The 16,913-nt window shown below is 45.3% G+C and overlaps 1 protein-coding gene across 2 annotated transcripts in view; it reads left to right on the forward strand.

Annotated features, from left to right (window-relative positions):
* FANCC (FA complementation group C) overlaps window positions 1-16,913 on the forward strand; it is a 141,413-nt gene that overhangs the window by 96,251 nt on the left and 28,249 nt on the right. For both annotated transcript variants that reach the window (XM_039544268.1, XM_039544269.1), the window contains exon 10: window positions 11,960-12,012. In XM_039544268.1, coding sequence (XP_039400202.1) covers window positions 11,960-12,012 — 53 coding nt within the window. The remainder of the gene's footprint in view (window positions 1-11,959; window positions 12,013-16,913) is intronic.

Genomic DNA, 16,913 nt, shown 5'->3' on the forward strand with positions numbered 1-16,913 from the left:
TAGAATCATAGAATTCAAGATCAGAAGGGACCATTATGATCATCTAGTCTGACCTCCTGCAAGATGCAGGCCACATAAGCCGATCCACCCACTCCTTAGCAAGCGACCCCTGCCCCATGCTTCGGAGGAAGGCGAAAAACCTCCAGGGCCATTGCCAATCTTCCCTGGAGGAAAATTCCTTCCCGACCCCAAATATGGCGGTCAGCTGAACCCCGAGCATGCGGGCAAGACTCTCCAGCCAAACCCTCTGGAAAAGGTTATATCATACCATTGACCCATTGTACTATTTACCAGTGTGGCACTTAATTGACCTATTGACTAAGCCCGTTATCCTATCATACCATCCCCTCCATAAACTTATCTAGCTTAATCTTAAAGTCATGGAGGTCCTTCGCCCCCACTGTTTCCCTCGGTAGGCTGTTCCAGTATTGCACTCCCCTGATGGTTAGAAACCTTCGTCTAATTTCAAGCCTGAATTTCCTGACTGACAGTTTATATCCATTTGTCCTCGTGTCCACATTAGCACTGAGCTGAAATAATTCTTCTCCTTCCCTGGTATTTATCCCTCTGATATATTTAAAGAGTGTAATCATATCTCCTCTTATCCTTCTTTTGGTTAAGGAAAACAAACCGAGCTCCTCAAGTCTCCTTTCATACGAAAGGCCTTCCATTCCACGGATCATTCTAGTGGCCCTTCTTTGTACCCGTTCTAGTTTGAATTCATCCTTCTTAAACATGGGAGACCAAAACTGCACACAATACTCCAAATGAGGTCTCACCAACGCCTTATATAACGGGACTAGCACCTCCTTATCCCTACTAGAAATACCTCGCCTAATGCAACCCAAGACCGCATTAGCTTTTTTAACGGCCACATCACATTGCCTACTCATAGTCATCCTGCGATCAACCAGGACTCCTAGGTCCTTCTCCTCCTCCGTTACTTCCAACTGGTGTGTCCCCAGCTTATAACTAAAGTTCTTGTTAGACATCCCTAAATGCATAACCTTACACTTCTCACTATTGAATTTCATCCTGTTACTAATACTCCAGTTTACAAGGTCATCTAAATCTCCCTGGAGAATATCCCGATCCTCTTCCGAATTGGCAATACCCCCCAACTTGGTGTCATCCGCAAACTTTATCAGCCCACTCCTACTCTTGGTTCCCAGGTCAGCAATAAATAGATTGCATTTCCTCTCTCTATCAAAATCTGTCCAAGTAAGAGGAACTGAGATGGATTGGGGTGGCTCTGCCCTCTTACGCCGGCACAGAGTGGCATGCAATGGCAGAGGGCACTCAAACTGCCCTAGTGGGTACTGCTGAGAGGAAAAAGATCTTTGACAACTGTGTATGGGGCGCCCACACACACCTACAGGGAAATGGACATGTGCAACACATCTCAAAGAACAGTTACAGAAAGGTAGGTAACTGTTTCTTATTCATTGCCTCTGCAGATCCTCACTGTAGGTGTTGTGTACCATGCTGACAAGCTACATAACTGCTAACACTGATCCTGCTTATGCATCAATCAGGGATCTGAACATTTCAGAATTCAAGATTACAAAAGGTTCTGTGCCTGTATACATTCTCAGCTCTTTCTTTTCCACCTGTAAAGTGGTCACAGGATTATATCTCTCCCATAATCTATATAATACAACTGTTTTATCCATCTGTCCATCCCTCTACATTTCTAAAGCCAGCATTCACCATAATATATATAAATATACATAGCTTACAGAAAACATTTGGATCAGTATAGAAAGAAAGTAAAATCTCTGTCTTAATCTTGGGTATATTATTATTTTTTTATTTAATATTTATATTACATTCACACCCAGAGCCCCACAGCAGGATTGGGACCATATTATGCTGGGCACATTCCTGTTGCACATACTTGAAAATTCAGCTGCTGCCCCCAGAAATTTGCACTCGAAGAAGACAAATGACACTCAGAGACACAAGAGAAGATGATGAGGGCATTCTGTATAAAGAGGTAGTGTGGATGAAGGCACAAAGATGAGAATTTGACAAATAGGCAGACAAGCCTTGCTTTGTTGGTAGGAGGCAATGCATTAAGAGACAAGAGTATGGAAGAGGGATATGAGGGTACAGTTGAAAGGGTGATGACCGAAAGCTTGATCTTCTTGCAGTGAAGCATGGTAGCAGGAGCTGGTAGTGTGGATGATGTGGTCAGAGCAATGGTCAGTCAGTCTAATAATTCCCTTATAACATGCTATTTTAAAAGCTATTTAGATTACAGCAAGTAGAAACTTTGGATTTACCAGTGTGATTAATATATCCTGTCTAAAATATATTTAGAACATTTATTTAGAGGTACATGAATATGTGTTTTGTTTGTTTGACTGATTATGACATTTCCAGGATGTGACCTCTATGTGCCTTATGGTTTACGATAATTACAATACAAAATGGTGAGCCAAAAATTACTGATTGATTTAGACTCTTTTTCCTATTTGCAATAAAAACAATACAGTATGAAAAAAGCAACCAGAAAAAAATTGGTTATGTGAATAAGCTGCATCATCTGAGTCATTTATCACAATGAATTATCTCAGCACTGTTATAAGTGTAGGTAAATATCTTAGGGCAGATCTACACTACAGCGCTACATCAGCGCAGCTGCACACTGATGCAGCTGCACTGCTGTAGTGCATATGGTGAAGACGCACTATGCTGATGGGAGAGCACTCTCCCATCGGCATAATTACTCCATCTCGGCGAAAAGCGAAAGCTAGGTCAGCAGGAGATCATTTCCTGTTGATGTAGTGCTGGTGTGGACTGTGTGAAAGTTGCATTGCTCCTGGCGGGGGTTTTTTCCCCACACCCCTGAGCAATGAAAGTTAAATCAACTTAAGCGGTAGTATAGACCTGCCCTTAGAGAGCTGTAGGTCCTGGATAGAAGACTGCTGTGCTTTAGTATCAAAGAAACTTGATATCCAATACTGTTATATTTGGATTCCAACTGTAATTAGAGTGTGATAGTCTAGTAACTTGTATTTTATATGGTGTGTGGTTAATTATGTTTACATCTCTTGGAAGAAACTAGAATTAGTATTGAAAATTCTGTAGTTACTAGGAAGTAATAAAAACAAAAGATCAGCATTATACACATTGCATATAGTGAAATAATCTACATGAATATTCTTTGGCATCTCAGGAATTGGGAGGTCTTGCATTTTTGAGGGTTGAAGTGTACATAAGTGTATAATATATAGGTGTGTCTGTATATATGTGTTTGTAATATCTATGTGGTGGTGTATTAAACTAAATTCTTAACTTGCAAATTAGAAATTTTTTTTAGATACCTTCCTTTACAGATATAGTTCAGGCTTTTTGTACAGTCCTTACTACATGCACATATAGGCAAATCAGGGCCAATAGTAATGTCTGTGCAGATTTTAGTTAGTACTTTGGAAGCAGATGTAGTTGTGATCCTTTGAAAGGTAGGTCACAAGAAAACCTTAATCCTTGGCTTTAGTTTCTGACCCTTAAAACGTATGTCATTCTTGACACTGTAAGCCATTTTGTAAGTATGCAGTTCTTCTGGCATCATCAACTTTCCTAAGTCTGGCCCAGAATCAAAACTATGTTATGCTTTCCAGCTGAAATTCAGGTTGTGGACCCTCAAATGCTATTGTTTTTGATTCGGCACTGCAGAGTGAAAAGTGCCACTTATTAGGTGAGGTGGTGACACACTGTTATGCTGCAATACAGGATACTAAGGTTTGGGGTTGTACCCTGGTTTCTGTGCCCCTACATTGCCCTCCTGCTTTGACTGATCCACACAGTTATCTTCTAGCTGGATCCAGAGTCATCTTTCAAAGCTGAACATGTCAGTGAAAGAGGCAGAGAACAGGGAGAAAGATGGGGGAGGTGTAAGGGAGAAATTGGGAGAGGCAAGACAATTTTTGTTTTAAATTGAATTTCCTTGCAAAGTATCCTAGCTAAGTAAAGTTCAACAGATACTATTAATTTCCTTAACAGTATATTTTATGAAAGAATCCACCCTCAAAAGGATATATCCTTGAGTTGAAACACTGGGAATTGTGTGGATTAATTTTACTTGTGCTCTTGGTGAATTCCTCATGCTCTTCACTACAAGAATTCTATAAAAGAAATGAAATGGTATTCCCTTTTTAATAGCTATTGAAAAGAAAATCACAGTTTGCTGTCTCCTAGTTAGGAGTCCTTTAAGCATGTGAGTAGATCCTACCTTTTTAAACTCACCAAGTACTTGTGACTAAAAGTCAGCTAAACTTAAAGCTCTTAAAATAGGTTTGTATACATAGAATAAAGATGCATTTGGTACTCATTAAAGTTAAACCAAAAATTCAGGAGTGACATGTTTATCACTAATTAAGCAATATTTTTGTATAGTGCTAGTAAAAAAAATAAAACTTGGAAATACAAACAATCTGGTAAAGTACAGAAGTGTAATAGTTTCTTAGAGTTATTTAGCCATAGAGCTGCTGGATCCAGTGAATAGGACATGAGACTGGGAGTCAAGAGGACTCTAGTTCTGTTCCCATTTCTTCCATTCCCGTGCTATGTGATTTTGGGCAAGTCACTTAACTTCTGTACTTCAGTTTCTTCATCTGTATATACCTTTTGAGGATAATACTTGTTTATGTAAAGCACATTAAGCTGTATTGATTAATAAAACACATAACAGATGTTTGTTACTTATACATACATTAACACATGTATATGAATAAGCACATATGCATGTTCTCCTTTATTTCTCTATGTATTTGTGTTTATTGTTAAAATCAGTTTTTTCTTATTCCTATTATCAATCGTGAATCAGAAAAAATCATAATAGAAAAAGTAGCTGAATTTTACATGATTTGTGTGTGTATGCATGTAGCATCTCCACCATAATGTTGCAATGCAATTTTTTGCATTTAATTTCCTTTTAAAAAGGAAACAAAATAAAGGTGCCAATGTCTTTGATTGTATGAGAAATATACACCTGAATATGTAATCATTAGTTCAGACCTGCAATTCCAATATCCTTAGTCTGGCTGTGCATTCTATGTTGAATTATGCTCTACAGATCATGCAGATTTTGAAATTGTTGGGGAGAGGGTCCAATGGATATGATGCCAGTTCTGCAAAGCTTTTTCTGATGCTGTTTCCCATGTATGAGAGATGGTTTGCCAAGGTAAATTCAAGGGCAACTTGGGATGTGAGATCCCATGGTATCTTTTGAAAAGATTAGGTGATAAAAGACGGTTACTCACCGTAGTAACTGTTGTTCTTCGAGATGTGTTGCTCCTATCCATTCCAGTTAGGTGTGCGCGCCGTGCGTGCACGGCATCTCGGAACTTTTTTACCCTAGCAACACTGGCGGGCCGGCTGGCGCCCCCTGGAGTGGCGCCGCTATGGCGCGTGTTATATACCCCAGCCGGCCCGTCCACTCCTCAGTTCCTTCTTGCCGGCTACTCCGACAGTGGGGAAGGAGGGCGGGTCTGGAATGGATAGGAGCAACACATCTCGAAGAACAACAGTTACTACGGTGAGTAACCGTCTTTTCTTCTTCGAGTGATTGCTCCTATGCATTCCAGTTAGGTGAATCCCAAGCCTTACCTAGGTGGTGGGGTCGGAGTGAGACGTGGCGGAGTGCAGTACCGCGGAGCCGAAGGCTGCGTCGTCTCGAGACTGTTGCACCAACGCGTAGTGTTGCCTGATTTGGGGAGGGTTAGTAGGGACAGTGGAATTTATCCACTTAATTTAGTTGTATTTAATAATTAATTTTCTAATTAATTAAGAATGTTAGTAATAATTAATAGATATTAATAATATGGGTATGGCTCGCCAATATGTGTGATCAGAAGATAAAAGTTCGTCTTGAATCAGGCTTCACAGAATTTAACACAAGGAGATTGGGGTATTAACAGGAATTTACACTGAGACAAAGTTTAGTCAAACAAGACCTTTTATTTAAAACCAATAAAACAAGAAGTAAATGTAAAATGTTAAAAGCAGTATGAGATTACAAAGTGACAAAATATCACAGTTCTTTAAGAGATATGATATATTACACAGTTCTAAATGCACTTTGCAGCAAATAGTACTAAAGTGAATTTCACACCTCTGCTAGAGGAAGTATAGTTATAAAGAAACTGGTTATGAATTAAACCCTTCTTAGCATAGATGCTTTAGAGGTGAAGTAGAAATTAAGAATTATTTCATACTCACAACTTTGAAAAGAATTAATACTATGACTTAGTATTGACAGCGTTCGTAGGAGGAAAAGGCTTCGAAGCAGGTTGAGACGACCAGGAAACAGAGAGATGTATCGCCTGCCCTAATGGTGGATTATCACACCTTTTATAGGTAAAAATCCTTCCCTTTATGCCCAAATTTGTCTTTCCCCCATGGAAAGGTGAGGGTACCTGTTTTCATAGGCTGACCTTTGTGTACGTATTAAATGACGCATCTGCGGGTGTATGTGTTACATTTGTGGTCAAAAATACCCTCCTTTTTACCCTAACTAGGTGAAAGGTTAGCAGATATTCAGAAAGTCCCTAGACAATTTGCGTAGGTTTGTTTCCTAGTATCACTTTTCTGAGTAAGGGTCTTAAAGGTTGCTTTCAGCATCACAGAGGAAATAGGCCAGGATGTCTGGTTTAGAAGCTTCTAGGTATCTTGCATTTATAGCTATTGCAAATTCTATTAATCTATGCAGCCTACACACTTTTATCAAAAAGACATTTTATACAGACCAACAGATTAATCCTCAGGGCTTCAGTAGTGAGAGGCGAAGGTGTGGACCGAAGACCAGGTGGCCGCTCGACAGATGTCCTGGATCGGAACATTGGCCAGGAAGGCGGCAGACAAGGCGTGCGCCCTCGTCGAGTGTGCAGTGAGGCGGCGTGGCGGCTCGCGAGCAAGCTCATAGCAGGTCCGGATACACGCGGTGACCCAGGAGGAAATCCACTGGGAGGATATCGGCTCGCCTTTCATGCAGTCAGCAACCGCTACGAACAGCTGGGGCGAACACCGGAAGGGCTTAGTCCGCTCGATGTAGAAAGCGAGCGCTCTGCGGACGTCGAGGGTATGCAGTTGTTGCTCCCGAGGCGAGGCATGTGGCTTCGGGAAGAACACCGGGAGGAAGATCTCCTGGTTGAGATGGAAAGCTGACACTACCTTCGGGAGGAAGGCCGGATGAGGGCGAAGCTGCACCTTGTCCCCATGGAAGATGGTGTATGGCGGGCTAACCGTCAGAGCGCGGAGCTCAGAAACTCGTCTCGCTGATGTAATGGCGACGAGGAAGGCCGTCTTCCAGGAGAGGTAGAGCAGGGAGCACGTGGCTAAGGGCTCGAACGGAGGGCCCATCAGCTTGGCCAGCACGAGGTTCAAATCCCAGGTCGGGGCAGGACGCCGCACCGACGGGTACAAGCGGTCCAGGCCCTTGAGGAAGCGAGAAACCATCTGGTTCGAGAAGATGGACCGACCTTCCACGGATGGACGAAAGGCGGACACTGCCGCCAGGTGGACTCTCAAGGAGGAGACCGCAAGACCTTGCTCCCTAAGGTACCAGAGGTAGTCCAGGATGGTAGGGATAGGGACTACGAACGGATTGAGACCTCGTTGATCACACCAGAGTGCGAATCTCTTCCATTTCGCTAGGTAAGTGGAGCGAGTGGAAGGCTTTCTGCTCTCAAGCAGGACTTGCTGAACTGCTGCAGAACAGTCCCTCTCCGTGTGGGTCAACCACTCAGGTACCAAGCTGTAAGATGGAGGGACTGCAGGTTCGGATGGCGGAGTCTGCCGAAGTCCTGGGTGATGAGGTCCGGCCACAATGGAAGGGGGATGGGTTCCCGAACGGAGAGCTCGAGCAGCAGGGTGTACCAGTGCTGTCTCGGCCAGGCCGGCGCTACGAGTATGATATGGGCTCTGTCCCTCCGAAGCTTCAGGAGCACTCGGTGCACGAGCGGGAACGGAGAGAAGGCGTAGAGGAGGCGATCCGTCCAGGGGTAAAGGAAGGCGTCCGGCAGGGAGCCTGGCGAGCGACCCTGGTATGAGCAAAACAGGTGGCACTTCCTGTTCCCCCTGGAGGCAAATAGGTCTATTTGGGGAAACCCCCACCTCCGGAAGATTGCGTGGACGACATCTGGACGGAGGGAAAGCTCGTGGGAGAGGAACGACCTGCTGAGATGGTCGGCCAGCGTGTTCTGCACTCGCGGAAGAAAGGACGCTTCCAGGTGAATGGAGTGGGTCACGCAGAAGTCCCACAGGAGCATCGCCTCCTTGCAGAGGAGGGAGGATCGGGCCCCGCCCTGCTTGTTCACGTAGAACATTGCTGTTGTATTGTCCGTGAACACTGTTACACAGCGGCCTTGCAGGTGGATGCAGAAGGTGCGACAGGCCAGACGGATCGCCCGCAGCTCGCGGACATTGATGTGCAGGGCGAGCTCCTGGGGCGACCACAGGCCTTAGGTATGAAGATCGCCCAGGTGAGCTCCCCAACCGAGCGCTGAGGCATCCGTGGTCAGAGTGGCGGACGGGCGAGGAGGGTGGAATGGGACTCCGGCACACACGACCTCCGGGTTGAGCCACCAGCTGAGGGACTCGAGGGTCGTCCTGGTGACCGTGACCACCATGTCGATGGGGTCTCGATGCGGCCGGTACACCGACGCGAGCCAAGACTGGAACGGGCGGAGGTGGAGCCGCGCGTACGCGGTGACATACGTGCATGAAGCCATGTGGCCCAGGAGGCGGAGGCAGGAGCGCACCGTCGTGGTCGGAAAGGTGACGAGGTCCCGGATGATGGAGACCATCGTCTGGTGTCGAGTGCGAGGGAGACAGGCCCTGGCCACTGTGGAGTCGAGGACCGCTCCGATGAACTCCACTCGCTGTGTCGGAATCAAAGTGGATTTCTCGGCGTTGATGAGAAGACCGAGCCGCTGAAAGAGAGACAGGATTTCTGTCATCTGGTCCATCACAAGTTGTCGGGACTGACCTCGAACCAGCCAGTCGTCGAGATACGGGTAGATGTGTATCTGACGACATCGGAGGGCTGCGGCAACTACCGCCATGCATTTGGTAAATACCCTCGGGGCGGTGGAGAGACCGAACAGCAACACGGCAAACTGGTAGTGGGCGTTGTTGACCACAAACCGGAGGTAACGACGATGGGGAGGATAGATTGCGACACGGAAGTAGGCGTCCTTCATGTCGAGGGCGGCAAACCAATCTCCCGGATCCAGAGAGGGAATGATGGTCCCCAAGGTGACCATGCGAAACTTGGGCTTGAGCAGGTACTTGTTTAGCTCGCGGAGGTCCAGGATAGGACGTAGCCCCCCTTTCGCTTTGGGGATGAGAAAATAACGGGAATAGAATCCCCTGCCCCGCCTGTCTTGAGGTACTGCTTCTATGGCACCCACGCTCAACAGAGTCTGAACCTCTTGTAAGAGGACTTGCTCGTGAGAGGGGTCCCTGAAGAGGGACAGGGAGGGTGGGTGGGAAGGTGGGGGCGAAACAAATTGCAGGCGGTATCCCGACTGGACCGTTTGAAGCACCCAGTTGTCTGTTGTTAATTGGGACCACGCCGAAAAGAAATGGGAAAGGTGGTTGAAAAATAACGGGGAAGGATCCGGTAGGGAGAGTGATGGGCCGTCCTCGAGCGTCCCATCAGGAGCTGCCTAGCACAATGAGGTCTTGGTCCATTATTACGGTCCCTGGGGATCACGATAATACAAATAATAAATAACAATAAGCCATAGGCTCTGGTATTGACTGTGCTATTTCACTGCACCCTGCCAATGAGTTGGATGGAAAAATTTCTGTTCCTTGCACAAAGCATATGTAGTTGAGCTTTGCTCCAAGAATAGGATTTGGTCCTCTTTAAAACAACCTCCAGTATCCAGTGGCAATGTAACCACTGTTGACGCCACAAGCAAGTAAATGGCTTATTTGCTTATACAGTCACTTTATTACTATAGGCAAAGCACTAGCGACAGCTATAGTCAAGGCTCTGTGAGCTCTGTATTAAATCTGACCTAAATTCTGCAGCAAGGGACCCAAGACCTATGGAACTCAAGTAGAGAAGGCTGGAAATTATTATGTCAATTTCAAATAAATTAAAATATCGATGTTTGTATTGAATTAAATATGGAAACTAATAATACAACCAGTACACTAATCCTTGGGTTACTTAATTAAAAAATTATGTTAAAAAATTGTAATTAACTCTAATTATACCTATGGGATAGAACGTGAAAGTATCATAAAGTGAAAATTTCATAAAAATGTTGTGGTGCTTGTCCTGAAACTTACGTAAAAGTTGGTCTTTTTATAAGCAAGTGTATAAATAATGTTATTTTAAAAGATATACATGCTGTAGCTGAAAAAAAAATAAAACAAAGATGGTTCAATTTGATTGGTTCCCCTAAAAAACTAAAAGGTATCAATATATTTTGTAAAGTACCTTAAAATAACAATATTTTCCTGTAAAAAAATCACATCCACCTAAGTCGTCTACCTAGTTTTCTTCCAAGCACTGGATGTTTGGAGACTTCAGCCTTGCAATAAGCTGCATGCTGCTTTTCACACATGCCTAAAGAGCCGGCTGTGAATACTCTTGAACACTAGGTGGCATACGTTCAATATGACAACATAACTATAGCTGTCTGACAGAAAAAATGAGTGTTAAAACATGAAAATGAGGTGCCACCTAATATTTCCAGTATGGTAAAGACAGCTGTGAGAAACAAGGAGCTGGCCTTTTCAGAGTTTTCCTTGACAGTTTATACTAATGGCTATTTTATTTTATTTTTAAGGTTTATATGTCTGGTAAACGCTCCATATAAACTGTTTAAAAATATATATATATATTTTTAAGATGCTAGGTGCTTTGCAGCTTGAACTAGATGTACAGAATTTTAATTTAGACCTTTGCTTCAGGCACTTTGGGTAAGGGCCATGACAGTAAATACCCCATGGAAACAGATTATTCCATCCCTGGATCCTGAAGTCTAAAAAGTGCATTTTTTTTAGACACTTTTAAAAAAAAATTGAATTATTCTTCAGGACTTGCTTTCTTACCAAATCTTTAGGTGTTTTCCTTAGCAAAAAGTTATGCCTGTCACTCTTTTTTGTTTTATAAAAATTAAAATCTGGGTTTATGCATGTGTTTATCTTGTTGCCACTGTGATGAGTGCTGTAGAAGAGCCTAAATCTTATAGGTGAAAAATATGGGTTTATTTTGGGGCTTACATTTACTAATATACCATCTCATATAGTAACTGCCATAAAATGTGATGGTCTTATGTGTGCTGTTATATCATGGCACAGAGAGGATGAAAAAACTTAACTAATTTAAAAACATATTTTTGGGCTCTAAGATGCAGTAAATGTTTTAGGTCATATTAGAAATGCCAAGATACATAGAAGGGTTTGGGATTATGAAAAAAATGTGTCAGACCAAAGTGTATACCATAGTTGCTGAACCATGGTAGAGAAAAGAAGGCAAATTAATTTCTTGTCATTAGTTTTGTTGATATAACCAGAACATCAATTTGCATCCAAAAGGGATAGTATACAGAGAAAACTAAAAAAAAGTTTGCTCATCTGCTCCTTTCTCTTGGCTGCAGGAGTTACATGCATAGCAACCCTTTTTCATCTGTCTGCCACCCTTAATATTTTTTAGTGAAACTTGTCATACACAGTTCTAGATCACAGATGTATACATTTATGAACTGTCTAGTCTGCCTAGTGTAATTGTTAGTCTCACGTCTTCCTTGTTGTTTTTTAGGAGTCTAATCCTGGGATGCTGAGCCCTTTACAGGATTTGGTCCAAGATCGCTAGTTTAGTAACTGCAGCATAGTAGTGTCCACTGGCAATGCTGTACATTGTACAATGAAAGCTAATTGTGTGAGAGTTGCATCTTAATTAGTGTCTAATTTTCTTCCATTTCTCTTTTGATAGCCACAAGCAGCATGCCACCCTCCCATCTTCAGAATTGTTGATGAAATTTTCAAGTAAGTTTTGGTAACTTTTACAGTGAGGATTTTAAATTTCCTACTTTTAGACTGAATGTTGATATAAAAAGAGTTTATTGGTTATAAACATAGAGGACTGAGAGTTCGGAATTCTGGGGCCTGTGACACTGTTTAAATATGTGATCTCTGATAAACTCTGAACCTTAGTTTACTGTTTTGTAAAATGAGTATAATACCTGTGTCGTGTAGTATTGTGAAACCTAATGAATGTGGAGCACCTTGAGAGCCTCATATAAAAGGCATTATGGCCTAGATCCACACAGGTGACTCAGGCATTGCAGTTCCTAATGTTTAGGTACCTAGAATATCACTGGAACAACAATGGGATCCACAAGCCAGGGCACTAGGCAGAGAGCTGCCTAACTAGCCAATGGGAGATGCTGATGGAGAGGGGTGTATCCTACGCCCTGCCCCTCTCACAGAGTCAGGACCCTAAACCCAGGCTTCTATCTTGGCTTGCACTCCACAGCCGGGAACCCCTCTCCTAGAATCAGGTGGCTTAGGTGGCTAATCTGTGTTTTGCAAGAATGAGTTAGGTGCCAGCCTCAGTCCACTCAAAATGATGCAGAGAAGAGAAGAAGGTGGTGGTGGTGCAGTTCAGTCGGCAGTTATAGCACTCATCCAGGATGTGGGAGACTCGGGTTCGATTTCCCCCTCTGCCTGATTCTGAGAGTGGATTTGAACAGCCATCTCTCATAGAATCATAGAATATCAGGGTTGGAAGGGACCTCAGGATGTCATCTAGTCCAACCCCTGCTCAAAGCAGGACCAATTCCCAACTAAATCATCCCAGCCAGGGCTTTGTCAAGCCTGACCTTAAAAACCTCTGAGGAAGGAGATTCTACCACCTCCCTAGGTAACTCATTCCAGTGCTTCACCACCCTCCTAGTGAAAAAGTTTTTCCTGAGAGTGCCCAAACTACTGGGCTAAGGGATATTCTGACGTGGGTCTCCCTCAGTCGCCTGCTGAAGCTGTTCCACTGTGTATAAACAGAGGCATTTTGTCAAAGAGAGAAAGTGAGAGAATGACTCTCTAGCCTGGTGGTTGGAGCACCCACCTGGGAGGTAGGAGACCCAGGGTCCAGTCTCCCTGCTCCAGTGACTCTTCTCTCCTCAGAGTTGGGAGACTCCTGTTCAGATCCTTCCTCAGAACCAGGCAGAAGGGGGAATTGAACCAGGGTCTCCCACATCCAGGGGTGAAAGTAACTTAAAGGACTTACCAGTACTCTGGAGTCCTGAACAGGAGGAATGGTCTTAACCAGAAGAGGCAGGGCCTTTGTATTCCCCAGGCACTTTAAATCAAGATTTAAAGGCCCCAGGGCTCTGGCTGTGGCTGGGAGCCCTGAGGCCTTTAAATCACTCCTGGAGCTCCCAGCTGCAGAGGCGGCTGGGAGCTCAGGGGCGATTTAAAGGGCCCTGGGCTCCCGTCACTACCACAGGGGTACTCTGGGCCTTTTAAATCCCTGCCCAAGCCCTGGCGCCACTACCCCGGGGCTCCAGCGGGGCTTGGGTGGTGCTTTAAAGGGCCCGGGGTTTCGCTGCTGCGGGGAGCCCCCGGCCCTTTAAAGCGCTGCCCGAGTCCCTCTGCTGGAGCCCTGGGGAAGCAGTGGCAGGGCTTGGGCACGGATTTAAAGGGCCCAGGGCTCCCTGCAGCGGCCCAGGCCCTTTAAATCACCACCGGAGCCTTGCCGCCGCTGCCCCAGGGCTCTGACAGCGGGGCTCAGGAGGTGATTTAAAGGGCCCAGAGCTCCGGCTGCTGCGGGGAGTCCCGGGCCCTTTAAATCACCAGCCAGTCTGGTCTGGTATGGCGTACTGGCTCTTGCCGGTTCGCCGTACCAGCTTACTTTCACCTGACCACATCCTTGGTGAGTGCTCTAACAACTGGATTAAAAGTTATAAGGTGGGCAGTGGCGGCACCCCGACCACTACCTGCTGCCGCCACTTTTTGAATGGGGCACAATCTGGTTAGGCATGCTCTAAGTACAGCTAGAGGAGAGGGTTCTGGAAGTGAGACAGGCATTTTTCCATCTGTCTTTCCCTGATTTGTGATTCTCACTGGGGCACAGATGGTAAATAGGTGTCCAGATGTCTAGAATAAGGCAGCAGTGCACTTGTCCAGAAACACAAATTTAGGAGCCTAGGGGATGTTTATAATGGAAATTTAGGTGCTGAGTGAGCTTAGACTCTGTAGACGTGCGGACTCACCCCTGCGGCGCCTCCTGCTGGTTGTCCTTGTGAATTAGCTCTTTTTCCAGCCAGGAGCGCCCTCTGCAGGCCGGTGATCCGCCTGTCCTCTTGGCCTCCATGTCCCTCCCTGGACCCCAATGCCCTTTTAACTGGGGTGCTGCCCCCTGGCAGTACCCCACCAATCTGGGTCTCCCCTCCATGGGGAACCCCCAACCCACTATCCCCACTTTGCCTCAGTTTTGGCTACTGCCCAGTCCCCATCTAGCCCCTGTTCACTGAGGCAGACTGCAGTATCAGCCACTCATCATAGGCAAAGGGGTTTGGTTTTGGACCTGCTGCCTTTGCCTACCCCTGGGCTGCCCTCTGAAACCCCCAGTACCTGTTGCCTTATGCTAGGCCACAGCCTGGGGCTTTCCAGGCTGGAGCTCCCCAGCTCCTCTGCCCTTCCCCAGCCCTGCTGCCCTGCTCCGCTCAGGTACCCTGCCTTTAGCTCCCTGCAGCCAGGCCCTTCGCCCTCTACAGACAGAGAGAAACAGTTTGCTCCTGGCTTCCTTGGCCTTTTTATACAGGCCAGATGTGGCCTGATTAGGGTGTGGCCCAGCTGTGGCCGCTTCCCCAATCAACCCAGCTTTTAGAGCTGCAGCTTTCAAGCCCTCCCAGGCCGCTTTTTAAACCCCTCAGGGCAGGAGCGGGTAACCACCCCGCTACAGGCTCCTACGTCCGATCCTCTGTCCGTTCACGTATCCGGGCAGAGTTCCTCTGGACGGCGTCCACTGGCTCCCTTGACGCCTTCGAGGAGCAGTGGGCGCTCTCCGGGGTTCTCTGCTCGGTGTCCCCGTCAGGCTCCCTTCTTATGACCCTTTGACCGCACTCCTGTCCCGGTTCTGTTATTAGTTGTCCCCCGAAATTAGTGGGTTTCTAAGGTCCTGTAGATCCTCCCCTTAGGCTGGGGGGGGGATCCTTTAGCATTGGGCAGGCTTCCGCCCACCCAGTTTCCCGGAAACCCAATAGATACAGGCTCCTACGTCTGATCCTCTGTCCGTTCACGTATCCGGGCAGAGTTCCTCTGGGCAGCGTCCACTGGCTCCCTTGACGCCTTTGAGGAGCAGTGGGCGCTGTCCAGGGTTCTCTGCTCGGTGTCCCCATCAGGCTCCCTTCTTATGACCCTCTGACCGCACTCCTGTCCCTGTTCTTTTATTAGTTGTCCCCCAAAATCAGTTGGGTTTTGAGGTCCTGTAGATCCTCCCCTTAGGCTGGGGGGGATCCTTAAGCCTGCCCACTTCCCGGAACCCAATAGGTACAGGCGCCTACAGCCCACTTCCCGGAACCCAATAGGTACAGGCTCCTACAGTGTTGGGTGGCAGCCATGTGGGCTTTTTGTGGATCGCAATGATGCCTTAAATTGGGATTTAGGTGCATAAATCTGTGCTTTAGGCATCTAAGTCCCTTTGTGGATCTGGGCCCAAGAACTATTGTTGAACAACTGACCAGATTATACTTTGGCCCTCAAAACTGAATTTGTTTTATATTTCAATAAAAACTTGTGGTTGAAATACAGTATATTAAAAACGTAAATACTCAATAATTATTGTACTGTTGGCAGTGTAAAGACTTGAGGATTAACTAAAATATTTGCGCCTGTTGATAAGACATCACACAAGTCTGCTGGCTATCTTCAACTATGACACTGAATCTGATCTTTATATTAGTAAGGTATTGAACAACCAGTAGATAAGGAATGTGAGTTTTTCAGTGCATTAAAAATAACCTGAAGCATTATACACAATTCGCCACATGAGGGCTTCCAATTCTTTGTAGTGGGTTTTCAGTTTTTCCTTTTTTCCTTTACTCAACTATCACTTGCACTCATTTATTTATATCATTCTTTAAAAAAGGCAAATAGCCTGTTTCACACTGATGAAGTAGCAGGTTTAATAACATGATGGTATATTTAGTGTAGACCAGACATTTATGAGCCTCCGCTCATCAAATGTTCTCCTTCATAAAGAAAAGCAGCTTTTAGGGATATATCTGTTTCCTGGGAATTGCATTAGATTGGATTTACAGCTCAGACGTGAGGTGTTTGCTGGCATAGGATTTGCTTTTTTCAATTACAGAATCTTAAAGTTGACCTGTCCTCGGGAAGAATGAAAATTTCTTTCACAATTATTTAAATATTGAGGGATCTCCTTGGTGGTAGTTATAGAACATCTTTGATTGATGAGTTCCCTGATTGAGATGCTATTTCATATACATATGGGAAGTGCTTAGTTTTCAGAGGTTTGATGTCTCAGAATGATAGTAAATTATAATCAGGGACCTGTGGGTTCTGTGGTGTATATACTGGACCTAAATTCTGCAACAAGGGTCCCAGTTTCTGTGGCATAAAACTTTGCAGCAAATTTAAATTCCTTTTTACAGCATGCAATAGATGGGGGTGGGGAATAGGAAACCCTTAAAGAAAGTTTAAATATACATTCCCTTCTGATTTTGGTTGTGAATATGCTGCAAAACCAGTGGGATTGTTTAGAATTTATTTTGAACTGTGGAACTCCTTGCCAGAAGATGTTGTGAAGGCCAAGACTATAACAGAGTTCAAAAAAGAACTAGATACATTCATGGAGGATAGGTCCATCATTAGCCAGGATGGGCAAGGATGGTGTCCCTAGTCTCTGTTTGCCAGAAGCTAGGAAT

This window comes from Mauremys reevesii, linkage group 6 (assembly GCF_016161935.1).
Source record: "Mauremys reevesii isolate NIE-2019 linkage group 6, ASM1616193v1, whole genome shotgun sequence".
NCBI classification, from domain to species: Eukaryota; Metazoa; Chordata; order Testudines; family Geoemydidae; genus Mauremys; species Mauremys reevesii.